Source organism: Salmo trutta, chromosome 30, assembly GCF_901001165.1.
Source record: "Salmo trutta chromosome 30, fSalTru1.1, whole genome shotgun sequence".
NCBI classification, from domain to species: Eukaryota; Metazoa; Chordata; class Actinopteri; order Salmoniformes; family Salmonidae; genus Salmo; species Salmo trutta.
Window position 1 is genome coordinate 12,844,926 of NC_042986.1, and position 18,655 is coordinate 12,863,580.

General features: G+C 47.0%; 1 protein-coding gene across 1 annotated transcript in view; it reads right to left on the reverse strand.

Moving 5' to 3' along the window:
- The window catches only part of LOC115168862 (plexin-A2-like), a 110,743-nt gene that overhangs the window by 26,865 nt on the left and 65,223 nt on the right, over positions 1-18,655 (reverse strand). The window contains exons 17-21 of the mRNA XM_029724393.1: positions 17,461-17,603; positions 14,206-14,474; positions 2,041-2,107; positions 1,691-1,837; positions 1,018-1,177 (exon numbers count right to left, since the gene is read on the reverse strand). Of these exons, the coding sequence (XP_029580253.1) occupies positions 1,018-1,177; positions 1,691-1,837; positions 2,041-2,107; positions 14,206-14,474; positions 17,461-17,603 (786 nt within the window). The remainder of the gene's footprint in view (positions 1-1,017; positions 1,178-1,690; positions 1,838-2,040; positions 2,108-14,205; positions 14,475-17,460; positions 17,604-18,655) is intronic.

An 18,655-nucleotide genomic window follows, 5' to 3' on the forward strand; every position in this document is an offset into this window, starting at 1 on the left:
TGTCAGCCAATCAGCATTCAGGGCTCGAACCACCCAGTTTATAATAGCCATTATATTCCTCTGGCAAGATGAGTGAAACTCTTAAGTTATTCCCTGACTGCAACTTCATTTGATTGGTGTTTCTGTGTCGCTGCGAAGAGGCACACATCAGGAGCTTCCAAAGGACTCTCGAGAAAACACATTATCCAAATGAAGCCATATCAACAGCCATTCTGTTGTACAGACACACAGAGCACTCTGTGTACTCCACTAGGTTAAGAGACGAGAGACAGCGCCCGGGTTGACTTGCATTTTAATGAAACATTACACACTAATAAGTTCAAGATGTGTGCTCAGGAAGCCTCGCCGGTTTAATTGGCACTTGTTTCAGTGATACGTCGTCACATAACCATACGCATTCCGTGGTCGGGGCAGCGATGGCGGAGTGGGGGAAAAAACCGCAGCGGTAGAAGCACTAACAGAGACAATCCTTCCCAGAAAAGTGAGTCGAGAGAGAGGGGAAAGGGGAAGAGGAGGGATGGAGGGGGAACGTTGACCCGATAATGAAAAGATAATAAGTGGGTTGATGGGGGAATGGACGGGCAGCATCGGGCATCACTGGGTAGTGATCATTGATTTTCTCCTCTGTTGACTGGACTTCATTACTTTTTGCCACTGCCAGCAGACACTGCAGCTCACCCCCCTCACCCTCCCTAGCGTTACCTAGGCGATAGTGATATGGAGAGACGGCCTCCTGTGGCTGGGGCCAGTGTGGTTGAAGGGCGCCTAGCACTCCTGACGGGAGGCTGGTGTTTCCATCTCCCTGGTGTGAAGTGAGAGCCCATGAGAAGACGGGGAGGAGGAGCAGGAGATGTGGAGGTAACGGCGGTGTTGTCTCTCCAGGGCCGGGGCGGCAGACTGTGTGGGAGGCGGTGGGCCTGGCATGGTGGACCTGTGGTGCCCGTCTGTCAGCTCTTACCTGGGTCAGTCAGTCAGGCTACAGACTAGGGAGGGTGTGTGTGTATATCTCTGTCTTACCCAGGTCCATGTCGACAGCGCGGGGCCTCTGTGAGTAAGGCATGTTCTTATAGCAGGCGTCCAGTATCTTCTCCTTGACCTGGGTGATGGTGTCACAGTTCAGCACCTTCACTGGGATCTCAGGACTGTTCTCATTGTCTGGGTTCACACAGTTCAGGATCTGAAGGGGGAGACAGGAGAGGAGAGGGGGTTACGGAGTGTGTGTGTGTGTGTGTGGGTGTGCGTGCTTGCGTATGTATGTAAGAGCGCCTGCATGTGTGTGTTCCTGTGTGTGTTTGTTATGTCAGTGCCTGTATGTGTTTCTGTCACGGTCCGGATGCCCCCCCCCCCCCCCCCTAAAATACTATTCCCACGCCCCCACCACAATCCTAAAATCTAATTTCACACCTTCGGCAGGACACCAATTTCCAGCTCTGGCAGGGTATTAGAGTAATGAGCCCAGTTCCCCGTCAGAGTCATGTCTTGACTGTGACTGTCTTAGTGCTCCTGTCTCTGTCTCCACAGAGCCCTGCTCTCAGCACTGACACCCACAGGATCATTAGCTATCAGGACACAGAGGGAAGCAAAACATGATGGTGTGTGTGTGCGAGAAAGATAAATATGTAGTCAGTAGAGTCCGACTGTTTCTCTCTCTCTGTGTGTGTGTGTGTGTGATGGCCTGAGTGGTACTGACCAGGGTCTTGTAGTCAATCTGCTGTCTGATGAGCTTGTCCTCACTGAGGGAGTAGCGCGCCTCTCCTGTGATGGAGTCTATAGGCCCCTTCTCCATCTGCTGCTTGATGGCACAGTACAGCATGAACAGAGGCTCCCCAGCACACTCCTGGGGGGGGGGGGGGGAAGAAAGAAAGAAAGAAAGAAAGAAAGAAAGAGAGAGAGAGAGAGAGAGAGAGAGAGAGAGAGAGAGGGAGAGATAGAGGGAGAGAGATAGGGAGAGAAAACACAGATTAACAACATAAAATGTATTCTCACTGCCACAGCCCTGGTTTACTAAAACTGCTAAAGTGGAGGTTGCATTAGACTCACCTTGAGGAACCTGTGAAGAAGGAAGGCGAACCAGTTGGTGAGCATCTTCTCTGCAACGGACTCCGTTCTGAAGAAAGAGGGAAAATAATGTTTTTTACTTCACATCGGGAATTCACCATATCCTTTGATGCTGATGTTTCTTTCTCAAATGGATCCAAAATCATCTCAGGGCATAACATGGGAGGATAGAGGGAACATGGGAGGATAGAGGGAACATGGAGGGTTGAGGATAAAACTGGAGTCATTGGAAGAAAAAGCAGACAGTAGAAACAGGGGGAATGAGAAAGAGAAGAAAAAGCAGACAGAAAAAGGACTGGTTAACAAGCATGAAAACAGATGAAAGGGTTACTCTCTCCTTCTCTTTCTCCTCCAGAGGTCCAACAGTACTACTACTGAATACCAACACAACACATCTTCTGAGAGCTGGCTAGCCGTGCGGGGAAAGCTTAAACACACACAGTCTTCCTCCTCAGACTCCCTCCTCATCACCGGCCTAAGCTTCACACACAGCTGTCGATTATTTTCCAGCTGTGTGATAGCTGTGTGTATTCTACCTGCTAACAACATCAGCTGTCATTACCACCGTCTCCAACCTGGACATGCTAAAAGCATATTTTCCCGTATGTCTCTCTCTCTCTCTCTCTGTGTGTGTGTGTGTGTGTGTGTGTGTGTGTGTGTGTGTGTGTGTGTGTGCGTGCGTGCGTGCGTGCGTGCGTGCGTGTGTATTGCTTGGGTACTCGAGTACCGCCGAGCCGCTTGGTGCGTATAGAGGGGGCCGTACACCATACAGGCTGTAACAGTGTAACAGCGGTGTACAGGGCTGATCTGAGGACAGGGATTAGGTAGGATGAGGATAACGGGCTGGCTCGTCATTGTGTGGAGAGAAGACCATGAGACGACGGTTTAAGAACTGTGTCCCACTTTTCTGTGACTGAGGAAGACGAGAGGCTATCTCCATAGTAGTCTTTTGTTGTGGATGATGTGTGGTCGAGGTGTGGTTGATGTGTGGTTGATGTGTGGTCGAGGTGTGGTCGAGGTGTGGTTGATGTGTGGATGATGTGTGGAGTATGTGTGGATGAGGTGTGGTCGAGGTGTGGTCGAGGTGTGGTCGAGGTGTGGATGATGTGTGGTCGAGGTGTGGTCGAGGTGTGGTCGAGGTGTGGATGATGTGTGGTCGAGGTGTGGTCGATGTGTGGTCGAGGTGTGGATGATGTGTGGTCGAGGTGTGGTCGAGGTGTGGTCGAGGTGTGGTCGAGGTGTGGTCGAGGTGTGGTCGAGGTGTGGTCGAGGTGTGGTCGATGTGTGGTCGAGTTGTGGTCGAGGTGTGGTCGAGGTGTGGTCGAGTTGTGGTCGAGGTGTGGTCGAGGTGTGGTCGAGGTGTGGTCGAGGTGTGGTCGATGTGTGGTCGAGGTGTGGTCGAGGTGTGGTCGATGTGTGGTCGAGGTGTGGTCGATGTGTGGTCGAGGTGTGGTCGAGGTGTGGTCGAGGTGTGGTCGAGGTGTGGTTCCTAACTGCTGGAGGCTGTTTCCTCATGACGGCAGCAGACCACTGCAGTAGATGGAGGACTTAAGTGACAACTTATTTGATGTGGGCTGCAGCAGGAGGGTGGAAGGAAGGTGGAGTTTTATTCACCCCATTTGAGCAGCAGGATGAGCAGGAAAAGGCCATACTTACGTCTGAAGGAGTGAATGAATGTGTCCTCTTCTATACACACACATACATCCACCTATTGCTTCTCTCATCTCAACTACTACTCTCCACTAAGCCGTCATCCTCCACAATTATACGGACCCTCCATACTCTTGTTTCCAAGCTGGGAAAAAAACAACACACATTTTGTTTTTGGACAATGTGCACATTTCCCTCCATAAGTCACAGCCCCTCCTCCATTCCGAAGAAGTTAATGGAAGCGATTAAGCATTTTAATAAGCTCAGCAAGTCCCCGTGGAAGGAAAGTCAAATAAAGGCTTTTGAGCGGGGGGGCCTTTTCCCCCTCCTGCCCCCCATCTCCACTCCCCTCGCTCTTTTAATTGAGTTTCATTAATGAACATCAGGATTTTCATTATCCTACAGTGCATTAAGACTGGGGCCTGATGCTGGTAAATAGGTTGAGTGGGACAGATCAGCAGTAGAATGTCTTTACAATGGGATAGCGCATAAACCCAACATTCCAGCTCCCTAATAACCCATTCTAGCAGCGCAACGCATGAACAGGAATCTCATTAGAAAAACACAGAGGAGAAAAAGACTGAAGGCGATAGGAAACTAGCTACTGCTCTGTCGTTTCATTTGTTAGACGGGGGAGAGAGACAGAGAGAGATATACAAAGAGAGAGAAAGCAGAAAGCTCTAAAAAGAGAGAGGGACAGGGGATGGAGCGAGAGCTCAGTGCACACAGGTAGGGGATCATTAATGAGTACACAAGCCTCATGAAGGATGTCTCTAAAGACGGAAAGGGTTAGAGCTAGGTGAAGTGATGGAGAGAACGAGAGAGAGAGCAATATGAAAAAAATGAGTCACAGCGTCTCACTAAAAGGTTTGAAAGCAGATAAACACATTGAAATGGGAAAGTAAGTCGTTTGAAGTCGGCAGATTGTCAAAACATAGATACCATGTACAGAAAGCCCTTATCAATCTAATGTTCTGGCCTGTAGACTCACAGGTAGAAAGACTCCACTACAGTCAGGGAGGGGAACAAAACTTTTAGACCTATAGCACTGATTTGGAGCGCATTCTCTCAGAATGGTAAAGGATCCTCAAAACAACATGGAAGTATGAATAGACTCCGTATATAAAGCCGTGACCTTGGCTTGTCGCTGTACTCTTGCCTGTGTCTCTGGGCCATTCATGGAAGCTATTCTCTGGCTCCTTTGTATTGGTCAAATGGTTACATGGTGAAACACGTGCAGTTAGATTACTGAGTGGACTATGGGCTTGTAGTTTCTGCTACTGTGAAACTATAATAACATAAAGCCTCTGGCAGGGATGAGTACATAGCCACCCCCTCATTGCACTCATAATATAACCTTAGACAGGAGTTCATGTCTGCTGTATGTGTGTGTATGTCCAGTTGAAGTCGGAAGTTTACATACACCTCAGTGAAATACATTTAAAAACTAAGTTTTTCAAAATTCCTGACATTTAATCCTAGTAAAAATCCCATGTTTTAGGTCAGTTAGGATTACCACTTTACTTTAAGAATGTGAAATGTCAGAATAATAGTAGAGAGAATGATTTATTTCAGCTTTTATTTCTTTCATCACATTCCCAGTGGGTCAGAAGTTCACAGCACTCAATTAGTATATGGTAGCATTGCCTTTAAATTGTTTAACTTGGGTCAAACGTTTCAGGTAGCCTTCCACAAGCTTCGCACAATAAGTTGGGTGAATTTTGGCCCATTCCTCCTGACAGAGCTGGTATAACTGAGTCAGGTTTGAAGGCCTCCTTGCTCGCACACGCTTTTTCAGTTCTGCCCACAAATTTTCTATAGGATTGAGGTCAGGGCTTTGTGATGGCCACTCCAATACCTTGACTTTGTTGTCCTTAAGCCATTTTGCCACAACTTTGGAAGTATGCTTGGGGTCATTGTCCATTTGGAAGACCCATTTGCGACCAAGCTTTAACTTCCTGACTGATGTTTTGAGATGTTGCTTCAATATATCCACATAATTTTCCATCCTCATGATGCCATCTATTTTGTGAAGTGCACCAGTCCCTCCTGCAGCAAAGCACCCCCAGAATATGATGCTGCCACCCCCGTGCTTCACGGTTGGGATGGTGTTCTTTGGCATGCAAGCCTCCCCCTTTTTCCTCCAAACATAACAATGGTCATTATGGCCAAACAGTTCTATTTTTGTTTCATCAGACCAGAGGACATTTCTCAAAAAAGTACGATCTTTCGCCCCATGTGCAGTTGTAAACCGTAGTCTGGCTTTTTTATGGCGGTTTTGGAGCAGTGGTTTCTTCCTTGCTGAGTGGTTATGTCGACATAGGACTCGTTTTACTGTGGATATAGATACTTCTGTATCTGTTTCCTCCAGCATCTTCACAAGGTCCTTTGCTGTTGTTCTGGGATTGATTTGCACTTTTCACACCAAAGTACGTTCATCTCTAGGAGACAGAGCGCGTCTCCTTCCTGAGTGGTATGACGACTGTGTGGTCCCATGGTGTTTATACTTGCGTACTATTGTTTGTCCAGATGAACGTGGTACCTTCAGGCATTTGGAAATTGCTCCCAAGGATGAACAAGACTTGTGGAGGTCTCCAATTTCTTTTCTGAGATCTTGGCTGATTTCTTTTGATTTTCCCGTGATGTTAAGCAAAGAGGCACTGAGTTTGAAGGTAGGCCTTGAAATACATCCACAGGTACACCTCCAATTGACTCAAATGATGTCAATTAGCCTATCAGAATCTTCTAAAGCCACGACATGACATTTTCCAAGCTGTTTAAAGGCACAGTCAACTTAGTGTATGTAAACTTCAGACTCACTGGAATTGTGATACAGTGAATTATAAGTGAAATAACCTGTCTGTAAACAATTGTTGGAACAATTACTTGCGTCATGCACAAAGTAGATGTCCTAACCGACTTGCCAAAACTATCGTTTGTGAACAAGATTTGTAGAGTGGTTGAAAAACGAGTTTTAAATGACTCCAACCTAAGTGTATGTAAACTTCCTGACTTCAACTGTATATCTGTGTGTGTGTGTGTGTGTGTGTGTGTCTGTACATTCTGTTGACCTTCCCCATAATATCCAAAATGGTTGGTTTTTCCACCATAGTGAGTCCCATTAAGCAGCTTTACTCAATGAGATCCTGCTCTTTCCTTCCCTGAGAGACATGTACCAATGTAGCCTATTCCTAAGATCAATACGTAGAATTAGATTTCAGTTGTAGTAACAGGGTGAATATAAGGTTCTAACAGTTCATATGATCTATCATTTATACATCTATGAAGAATAGGTGAAATAGTAACATACTAGCAGTTAGTAAATTATTGACCTATTGATGTGACGCTCGTCTTCATCTAAAGAGAAAGAGGTGTGTGTGAGAGAGAGAGAGAGAGAGAGAGAGAGAGAGCAGAGTAAATGCTAATTACGGTGTGAACAGGCGTGTTGCATGTCTAATGTGCCCTGGTAACACTGGTAACCCCAAAACACCTTTCACACCTGATCACACTGGCCAAGACTGGTGCCCATCGGCTTCTTCCCTCTCCTAGTTTCCCCTTCCTCTGCCTCTCACCCTCTGCTTTCATCTCTCTCTCCCCATCTCCCTCTCCATCCTCCTCCTCTCTCCCTTTGGATTATTTTCTCTCACTCCCCCCCTTCTTGCTATCCTCTCAATCTTTCTCTCTCTCTGCGGTGGGATGGGCCAAAAGCTAGCGTGGCACTCCATCATCTACTGGAGACCGCCTCAATGATTAAAAAGGTCCAATCAGATCCTATTGCTGACCTGTCTGAGAGAGAAGCCCTCCTGCCCTCCTCGTCCATGGGCCCCTGACACGTAGCTACCCCACTATTGCCTCACTCACACACCGGTAGAGTCTGTGGTCAACACACACAGACATACTTCCTTGACATGCGTGGGAATGCCTTCGGGCAGTGCTGTCTAAGGTGTGTACCTGCTACCGTATATCTTCATCCTGTATGTCTCTTTAGTGTGTATTATCGGTGGATAATATTATTAGCTAATTATTGTCTTGCTTTGCTCATCCCATCTGCTTTTAAAGTATGTACGCATGTGTGAATGTTCATGCTTTTAGTGCCTAGTGACTCAACACTACATGTTCCGTATACCCTGCTCTAACTGAAACTAAACTCTATGGACAGAGACATGCAGAGAAAACATCTGGCTCAAATATATCTTGAAATAGATTTCCCATATTGATTTCAGGACTGATAGCCACTTCCGGCTAAAGCATGGGGACAGCTATTGTTCTTTCTACAGCTCCCATATACACATATCCACAGGATCCCTGTTATGGACATTCTACTGTGAGTACTACAGAAATGCATTCTGCTACAGCGAAGCATTGTGTGTGTGTGTGTGTGTGTGTGTGTGTGTGTGTGTGTGTGTGTGTGTGTGTGTAGGCAGCAGATAGAGCCATTCAGCCGGTGCGCTCAAAACTCACCATGATGTGACCCTGTTATATGTCATATGTAATATGTATGAGACAGAACCAGGAAGCTGTAGAATCAGCCACCCGGGTAACTTCCTGTATGTGGTGGCTCTCTCCTCTGACCGTGTAGCCCAGGTTCGGTGCTGTTACAGTCACTGATAATTCATACTGCACCGTCATGCATTAGCGAGTCCCTGATAGTGCTTCTCCTGCTGCCTCAGATACTGTACAGTACGCTGCCGTATAGGCTGCGTCCAAACGCCACTCAGTATAGCAACGTTTTTCGTCTCCACTTCCCAAGGACCCATCAGGAGCCTCTGCTAAAGGACCCATCAGGAGCCTGCTAAAGGACCCATCAGGAGCCTCTGCTAAAGGACCCAGCAGGAGTCTCTGCTAAAGGACCCAGCCGGAGCCTCTGCTAAAGGACCCATCAAGAGCCTGCTAAAGGACCCATCAGGAGCCTCTGCCAAAGGACCCATCAGGAGCCTCTGCCAAAGGACCCATCAGGAGCCTCTGCCAAAGGACCCATCAGGAGCCTCTGCCAAAGGACCCATCAGGAGCCTCTGCCAAAGGACCCATCAGGAGCCTCTGCTAAAGGACCCATCAGGAGCCTCTGCCAAAGGACCCATCGGGAGCCTCTGCTAAAGGACCCATCAGGAGCCTCTGCCAAAGGACCCATCGGGAGCCTCTGCTAAAGGACCCATCGGGAGCCTCTGCTAAAGGACCATCGGGAGCCTCTGCTAAAGGCCTTCATGACATTACATGTTACTCATGCACTTCCCTATGGCCCTCCCGGAGGCTCACCAAGCTGTCTACTGTCCCTCCCACTCTGAGATGTACGGTCATATGCAGAACAGTACAGTGCATCCCAAACCCTTATTTCCTATGTAGAGTCCATCGGGCTCCAGTCAAAACAAGTGCACTACATAGGAAATAGCCAGACACGACATCAGGAGAGAAAGAGATGGAAGGCAGAGCTGGACTAATTCATGAATAGGTAGAGAGGGTTCAGACCTAAACACAATAACAGGCCTAGCCATCCTGTTATCAGCTGCTAATTAATGCCATCAGGGCAGAACAAAGACAATTAAACAGGAGAACCAAAACAAAGGCTACTACCCCCCCCCCCATTAATGACAACACCAACGATCACTGAGGGTCACAGAGATGCTCCATTTCACTACGAGGGTTTCTCTCTGTGTCTCGGCCAACAATAAGACACAAGAAAAAAGTCAAGAGAAAAGAAGCAGCGTGTCCAAACGGTAATCCTAAAAATGATTTTTGAAGAAAGGGAACGTTATATTAAGAAACTAAATGAATGTTGATGTCTGATGCCCAGACCAGCAGGACCTGTGGATTAATGCATTGTGTTCCTAATGACGGGAGGTAATGGAAACTACAGGGCAGCTGTGGCATGCGCCTGGCTGGCGTGTTTAAAACATTATCCAGGTCTACTTACCTCTGCCTGTCAGTAGCCTCTCTCCTATCCTTTCTCTCCCGTTTATTCACTGTGACTATTAACAATACTGAACATCGGAGACAATTAGTATTAGAGTCTGGATTAAGAATAGTCTGTCATATGAGGAGGTCAGTCCTTGTGTCCTTCTCACACTGCTGGGCTAGAGAACAGGAGCTGAGTGCTCAACACCGGGGATGGTCACCTGGTCACCTGCTAAGATGGCAGCCATTACGCTAAAAGATTTAGCACAACGGCCTGAGTCATGCGGAAAACAATCTAGACAGGAGACAGAAGTTGGGCTGCTGCTGAATGTTTGATGAGGAGCCAGAGTTTAAGAGTTTAGAGGATAAGTGAGACTGACAGTGGTACAACTGTGGACTCCAAGACTAAGAGGAGAGAGAGAGAGAGAGAGAGAGAGAGAGAGAGAGAGAGAGAGAGAGAGAGAGAGAGAGAAAGATGAAGGAAGGCGAGAGAGAGAGAGAGAGGCAGCAGCACTGTAGACTACTTCCTCACCGACCTAAACCCAGAGTATCTCGGAGCCTTCACAGTCAGCCCACTAACACCTCTCTCAGACCATATATTTGACAAATTAGCCTCCTTGGCTAATCTAAAGAAGCATAAGAGCAAACCAGAAATAACAGATAAGGAAAAATGGTTTGATAATGATTGCAAAAATCTAAGAAAGTCATTGAGAAATATATCTAATCAAAAACACAGAGAACCAGACAACAAAAATATACGCCTTCAACATGGGGAAACACTGAAGCAATACAAACACATCCTAAGAACAAAAAAGGAACAGCACATTAGAAATCAGCTGGATGGAATTGAGGAATCCATAGAATCAAACCACTTCTGGGAGAATTGAGATAAATTAAACAAACCTCATCAGGAGGAAATTGGCTATCCAAAACGGGGATATGCGGAGAAATCACTTTGCAAACCTCTACAGCAATATAACAAAGAGCCCAGAACAAAAAGAGATACAAAAAGAAAAATTACAAATCCTTGAATCAGCAGTCAAAGACTATCAGAATCCTGTGGATACCCCAATTACAGAAGAAGAATTATTGGAAAAACTACGCACTCTCCAACCCAAAAAGGCCTGTGGTGCTGATGGTATTTTAAATGAAATGATCAAATATAGACCAAAAATTAAAATTGGCTATACTCAAACTCTTCAACATTATCCTCACTGCAGGTATTTCCCAGATATTCTGAACCAGGGATTGATCACACCAATCTATAAAAATGGAGCCAAATTTGACCCAAATAATTGCAGAGGAATTTGCATTAACAGCAACTTGGGGAAAATTCTCTGCAGTATTATAAATAGCAGACTACATCATTTCCTTGACGAACACAACGTCCTGAGCAGAAGCCAGATTGGATTTCAAAAAAATTATCGTACAACAGACCACATTTACACCCTCCACACTCTAATTGACAACAAGTAAACCAAAACAAAGGCAAAATCTACTCGTGTTTTATAGATTTCAAGAAAGCATTTGATTCAATTTGGCACGAAGGTCTTTTTTATAAACTAATAGAAAGTGGAATTGGAGGGAAACATATGATGTTATTAAATCAATGTACACTAAAAACAAATGTGCGGTTAAAATTGGCAACAAGCAAACAGACTTCTTCTCTCAGGGACGGGGAGTGAAACAGGGCTGCCCAATAAGTCCAACACTATTTAACATCTACGTTAATGAATTGGCAAAAACATTAGAGGAATCGGCAGCACATGGTATCACCCTACACAACTCTGAAATCAAGTGTCTGCTGTAGGCAGATGACCTGGTGCTGCTGTCTCCCACTAAAGAGGGTCTGCTGTAGGCAGATGACCTGGTGCTGCTGTCTCCCACTAAAGAGGGTCTGCTGTAGACAGATGACCTGGTGCTGCTGTCTCCCACTAAAGAGGGTCTGCTGTAGACAGATGACCTGGTGCTGCTGTCTCCCACTAAAGAGGGTCTGCTGTAGACAGATGACCTGGTGCTGCTGTCTCCCACTAAAGAGGGTCTGCTGTAGACAGATGACCTGGTGCTGCTGTCTCCCACTAAAGAGGGTCTGCTGTAGACAGATGACCTGGTGCTGCTGTCTCCCACTAAAGAGGGTCTGCTGTAGACAGATGACCTGGTGCTACTGTCTCCCACTAAAGAGGGTCTGCTGTAGACAGATGACCTGGTGCTACTGTCTCCCACTAAAGAGGGTCTGCTGTAGACAGATGACCTGGTGCTGCTGTCTCCAACTAAAGAGGGGTTACAGCAGCACCTAGATCGTCTTCACAGGTTCTGTCAGACCTGGGCTCTGACCATTAACCTAAAAAAAACGAATATAATAATATTCCAAAAAAGGTCCAGAAATAAGGATGACAAATATAAATTCTATTTGGACACAGTTCTATTAGAACACACCACAAACTACACATATCTAGGACTAAATATCAGCAACACAGGTAGCTATCACAGGGCTGTGAATGAGCTGAGAGACAAAGCAAGAAGAGCATTCTATGCCATTAAAAGGAACATCAAAATCGAAATTCCAATTAGAATCTGGCTCAAAATTTTCCAATCAGTTATAGAACCAATTGCTCTATATGGCAGTGAAGTATGGGGACCAATCTCTAAAAATGAATTTACCAAATGGGACAAACATCCAATCGAAATACTGCATGCAGAGTTTTGCAAGACTATATTGCAAGTGCAAAGAAAAACTCCAAATAACTCATGTAGAGCAGAATTGGGCCAATACCCAGAGAGGACAGTCTGGCTATAGAGACCGGTCGTCACAGACAAACCTGGCTGCCCAGAGAGGACAGTCTGGCTATAGAGACCGGTCATCACAGACAAACCTGGCTGCCCAGAGAGGACAGTCTGGCTATAGAGACTGGTCGTCACAGACAAACCTGGCTGCCCAGAGAGGACAGTCTGGCTATAGAGACTGGTCGTCACAGACAAACCTGGCTGCCCAGAGAGGACATGCTGTGCTCACTCTGCTCCAGGGGAGAGGTAGAGACAGAGCTGTATTTCCTATTACACTGTGACAAATACTCAGATCTAAGAGAATATTTCTTTCACAAAATTATAATTCAATACAAAGAATTTGAAACTATAAAAGATGAAGAAAAAATCTAATATTTATTAGGTGAAAAGCCACAACCTGAGGGACAGCCAGTGAAAAGTGCAATGTAATGTGGATAATATTTCCCATCTTGTTTAGTTGTGTCTTTCATACCAGGTCATGTGTCTTCTCATGTAGCGTCCTGTGGCTCAGTTGGTAGAGCATGGTGTTTGCAACGTCAGCATGGTGTGTGCAGGGTTGTGGGTTCGATTCCCACGGGGGGCCAGTACAAAAAAATATATATATAATAATAATATGAAATGAAATGTAAGTCGCTCTGGATAAGAGCGTCTGCTAAGAGCGTCTGCTTCTCAGTCATGTTGACACTGGTCTACTACCATTGCTTTAATGTATTATTGTTGTTGTTGTTGATGGTAATCCCATGTCCACTACTACTATTATTATTGCTGTTGGTCCCACCATTTATTTATATATAAATATATATATATTTTATATAGATATAAATATATTTTTCTATATGTATACTTTGACAATGTAAGTAATAATGAACTTGCCATGTCAATAAAGTCAATTGAATTGAGAGAGAGAGAGAGAGAGAGAGAGAGAGAGAGAGCGAGAGATATGAAGGAAAGAAAGAGAGAGCGAGAGAGAGATGAAGGAAAGAAAGAGAGAGAGAGAGAGAGAGAGATGAAGGAAGGGGAGAGAGAGAGAAATGAAGGAAGGGGAGAGAGAGAGATATGAAGGAAGGATAGAGAGAGAGAGATGAAGGAAGGAGAGAGATAGAGAGATGAAGGAAGGAGAGAGAAATGAAGGAAGGAGAGAGAGAGAGAGAGATGAAGGAAGGAGAGAGAGAGATGAAGGAAGGAGAGAGAGAGAGAGAGAGATGAAGGAAGGAGAGAGAGAGGGATGAAGGAAGGAGAGAGAGGAAAGATGAAGATAATGTGATCACCCTGTTGAAGAAGAACTTTACTGCAATGCAGGAAATGTAAAACGTAGTGTATTTGAGGATCAAAAAGGCTTCTGAAGTTTGCAATGTCCACTTTAACATTTCAGACTTCACTTTCCTTCACGAAAAATGTATCAAACCCTACAAAAAATGTCCACTAATTATAATCCACATAATAATTCACATTTCCCGTTATTTTTCTGCTGTAAGCAAACAGCCCCAAATGAAACCCTCAATTGGTACAACTCTCTTCCCATCTTTGCTGAGAATTCAAAGGATATTTATACACAAGAGAAGTCATTGTTGATCAAATTAATGTCTTGCCATTGTAAATGAAGTACTTACTATCTTGATGAATGGAATCAATACAATTGGTAGATGAATGCATCATTCTGGTCCCCTCCTTAAGGCATCCATCTTTCATCAGCATCCTCCCATTCTTTTCAACCTCCACTATCTCTTCCCCTTCCAGTATGCCCATAGCGGTTGTGTGAGTGAGTATGTGTGTGTACGCGTAATGTGTGCCTAGAGCGCGTGTGTGTGTGTGTGTGTCTCCTACCGGCGCAGCAGCAGCTTGGGGTGGTTCTTGCTCTCCAGGTTCTTGTCGATGAGGTCAGAGAGCAGGTGTTTGAGCACGTCGGTGGCGTACTCCAGTTTGCCCTGCAGCGCCGTCATGATGAGCGACGCCACGTTGCCGCGGTCGCGCATGGAGAAGGAGCGCTGGAGCTCCAGAGTCCTGATGAAGGTTAGCAGGAACACCTTGTTGTTGATGAGCTGAGCGAAGAGCTTCAGAGCCTTCTCTGTGTTCAGCTGACCGTTACCTGACACCTGCACACAGCCCAGGCCGAGGGACACAGAGGGTTAACACACACTGTACCACACCACGACGTCGAGAGTTTTTTCAACATGTTCACACACATTCCGATTGTTCAATGCTTGACATAACTACTACATTGTATGCTTCGTCCCTATTGGACCTTCTGCCCTGAATGAGGTCTCTGTATCCCTTATAAAGTCAACGAATCCAGCAACTCAAACTCACTCTCTACTCTCCTACAGTTATGAAGAAGCCCAGTGTGTTCCAGTCAGAAGGAGCGTGTTGAGTCTGTTCCAGTCAGAAGGAAGCGTGTTGAGTGTGCTCCAGTCAAAAGGAGCGTGTTGAGTGTGTTCCAGTCAGAAGGAAGCGTGTTGAGTGTGCTCCAGTCAAAAGGAAGGGTGTTGAGTGTGCTCCAGTCAGAAGGGAGCGTGTTGAGTGTGCTCCAGTCAGAAGGAAGCGTATTGAGTGTGTTCCAGTCAGAAGGAAGCGTATTGAGTGTGTTCCAGTCAGAGGGAGTGTATTGAGTGTGTTCCAGTCAGAAGGAAGTGTGTTGAGTGTGTTTCAGTCAGAGAGAGTGTACTGAATGTGTTCCAGTCAGAGGGTGTGTATTGAGTGTGTTCCAGTCAGAAGGAAGCGTATTGAGTGTGTTCCAGTCAGAGGGAGTGTATTGAGTGTGCTCCAGTCAGAGGGAGTGTATTGAGTGTGTTCCAGTCAGAGGGAGTGTATTGAGTGCGTTCCAGTCAGAGGGAGTGTATTGAGTGCGTTCCAGTCAGAGGGAGTGTATTGAGTGTGTTCCAGTCAGAGGGAGTGTATTGAGTGTGTTCCAGTCAGAGGGAGAGCATTGAGTGTGTTCCAGTCAGAGGGAGTGCATTGAGTGTGTTCCAGTCAGAGGGAGTGCATTGAGTGTGTTCCAGTCAGAGGGAGTGTATTGAGTGTGTTTCAGTCAGAGGGAGTGTATTGAGTGTGTTCCAGTCAGAGTGAGTGTGTTGAGTGTGTTTCAGTCAGAGTGAATGTGTTCCAGTCAGAGGGAGTGTATTGAGCGTGTTCCAGTCAGAGTGAGTGTATTGAGCGTGTTCCAGTCAGAGGGAGTGTATTGAGTGTGTTCCAGTCAGAGGGAGTGTATTGAGTGTGTTCCAGTCAGAGGGAGTGTATTGAGTGTGTTCCAGTCAGAGGGAGTGTATTGAGTGTGTTCTAGTCAGAGGGAGTGTATTGAGTGTGTTCCAGTCAGAGGGAGTGTATTGAGTGTGTTCCAGTCAGAGGGAGTGTATTGAGTGTGTTCCAGTCAGAGGGAGTGTATTGAGTGTGTTCCAGTCAGAGGGAGTGTATTGAGTGTGTTCCAGTCAGAAGGAAGTGTGTTGAGTGTGTTTCAGTCAGAGAGAGTGTACTGAATGTGTTCCAGTCAGAGGGTGTGTACTGAGTGTGTTCCAGTCAGAAGGAAGCGTATTGAGTGTGTTCCAGTCAGAAGGAAGTGTGTTGAGTGTGCTCCAGTCAGAGGGAGTGTATTGAGTGTGTTCCAGTAAGAGGGAGTGTATTGAGTGTGTTCCAGTCAGAGGGAGTGTATTGAGTGTGTTCCAGTCAGAGGGAGTGTATTGAGTGTGTTCCAGTCAGAGGGAGAGCATTGAGTGTGTTCCAGTCAGAGGGAGTGCATTGAGTGTGTTCCAGTCAGAGGGAGTGCATTGAGTGTGTTCCAGTCAGAGGGAGTGTATTGAGTGTGTTTCAGTCAGAGGGAGTGTATTGAGTGTGTTCCAGTCAGAGTGAGTGTGTTGAGTGTGTTTCAGTCAGAGTGAGTGTGTTCCAGTCAGAGGGAGTGTATTGAGCGTGTTCCAGTCAGAGTGAGTGTATTGAGCGTGTTCCAGTCAGAGTGAGTGTATTGAGCGTGTTCCAGTCAGAGGGAGTGTATTGAGCGTGTTCCAGTCAGAGGGAGTGTATTGAGCGTGTTCCAGTCAGAGGGAGTGTATTGAGCGTGTTCCAGTCAGAGGGAGTGTATTGAGTGTGTTCCAGTCAGAGGGAGTGTATTGAGTGTGTTCCAGTCAGAGGGAGTGTATTGAGTGTGTTCCAGTCAGAGGGAGTGTATTGAGTGTGTTCCAGTCAGAGGGAGTGTATTGAGTGTGTTCCAGTCAGAGGGAGTGTATTGAGTGTGTTCCAGTCAGACGGAGTGTATTGAGTGTGTTCCAGTCAGACGGAGTATATTGAGTGTGTTCCAGTCAGAGGGAGTGTATTGAGTGTGTTCCAGTCAGAGTGAGTGTGTTGAGTGTGTTCCAGTCAGAGTGAGTGTGTTGAGTGTGTTCCAGTCAGAGGGAGTGTATTGAGTGTGTTCCAGTCAGAGTGAGTGTGTTGAGTGTGTTCCAGTCAGATGGAGTGTATTGAGTGTGCTCCAGTCAGAGGGAGTGTATTGAGTGTGCTCCAGTCAGAGTGAGTGTGTTGAGTGTGTTCCAGTCAGAGGGAGTGTATTGAGTGTGCTCCAGTCAGAGTGAGTGTGTTGAGTGTGTTCCAGTCAGAGGGAGTGTATTGAGTGTGTTTCAGTCAGTTTATCCCCAGTAGAGGAGGTGGGTCCTGTGGCCGCCAGTGAACAGGACATTAGCCACGTCATTACTCCTGATGAAGGAGCTGCTGGTGGGTGAAATAGACGCGTGCCGGGACCCTGTACTGGGACCTGTGTGTGGGTGGGAGTGTGTGTATGTGTGCTGTGTGTGGTGCTGGTGTGTGTGTATTTGTGTGTGTGAGGCCAGAGGGTAGAGAGGCAGAGCTGCATACTTGTATCAGTCTCCCTCTGGGCACTGTGGTGCTTATGGAGGGCATGCCGTAGGGGAGTGATGTTGAAGCTCTCACCATTTCCCCCCGCTCTCTCTTCCCTCTCCCTTTATCACTTCTCCAATTCTCAAATCCCCTCCCTCCCTCCCTCCTCTCTCTCCACCCTCTCGCTCTTTTACACTCTCAAACTCTCCCACTCCCCCCTCTCCATTTTCTCTCCCTCTCCCCCCTCCAGTCTCTCCGTACCTCCAGTTCTCTGAGAACAGGGTGGTCCTCGATGCCAGGGAAGAGGACTCTCATGGCGTAGGTCCTGTAGTCCAGGTGAGGGATACCAGCTCTGTCCAGATCACTGGTCAGCTCATTGATGTCCGTCTGCAGCTCAGCAAAGGCTGGTGGGGGGGGGGGGGGGTTAGTATAGATCAACTGATTCCAGACCTGCTAGTTTAAAATCTACCTGAAACTATGGAGCACATCTACATGCATAAATATGTACGCCCACTATCTATGGTGACCCTGACACTGAACCCAAGACACACTTCATGGAAGAAGCTCTCTCTCTCTCTCTCTCTCTCTCACACACACACACAACACCCCCCCAAACACACACACATAACAACCCCCCCAAACACACACACATAACACCCCCCCCAAAACACACACACACATATCAACCCCCCCAAACACACACACACATAGCAACCCCCCCAAACACACACACACTTAGCAACCCCACCCCCCCACCCCAAAAAAAACACACACACATAACAACCCCCCCAAACACACACACATAACACCCCCCCCAAAACACACACACACATAACACCCCCCCCAAAACACACACACACATAGCAACCCCCCCAAACACACACACACACATAGCAACCCCACCCCCCCCACCCCAAAAAAAACACACACACATAACAACCCCTCCCCCAAACACACACACATTCCCTTCCAGTGGCCAGTAAATCGGCTGTACTGTACAGTATCTGAGCTCCTGTGTTTGGGTCCCCTGCTGTTAGCAGCTGCAGGTGAAAGGTGGTTAATTGGCCCCATCCTGACTGAGTCCTGCATTGCCCTGAGGGAGACCCCTTAGCATCTCTACAGCCAATCACAGCCATATTTCCCACCTACCCCCCCAGCCCCCCTGCTACCCCAGCCCAGGGCTCAGACTCAGACCCCTGGTGTGGAACCCAGGTACCTAGCTGCCCTTCTAAATCCACCCTCGGGCGACTAAGCTCCTCCTGGCCACAGCTACTGGTTTAAACATGACCTCTCGGCCTGTCTCCTGGCCTGTGTGTGCCTGTGTGTCTGACTGTGGCCAGGGCTTTAGCTCTGTAAACCCCATGCTGCCATGTGCTGCTCTGCTCACTCCCCCCAGCTGGGCCCGACAACAGCCCTAAGCCCCACAGACATAGACCTCACTATTATCTCCTCTACT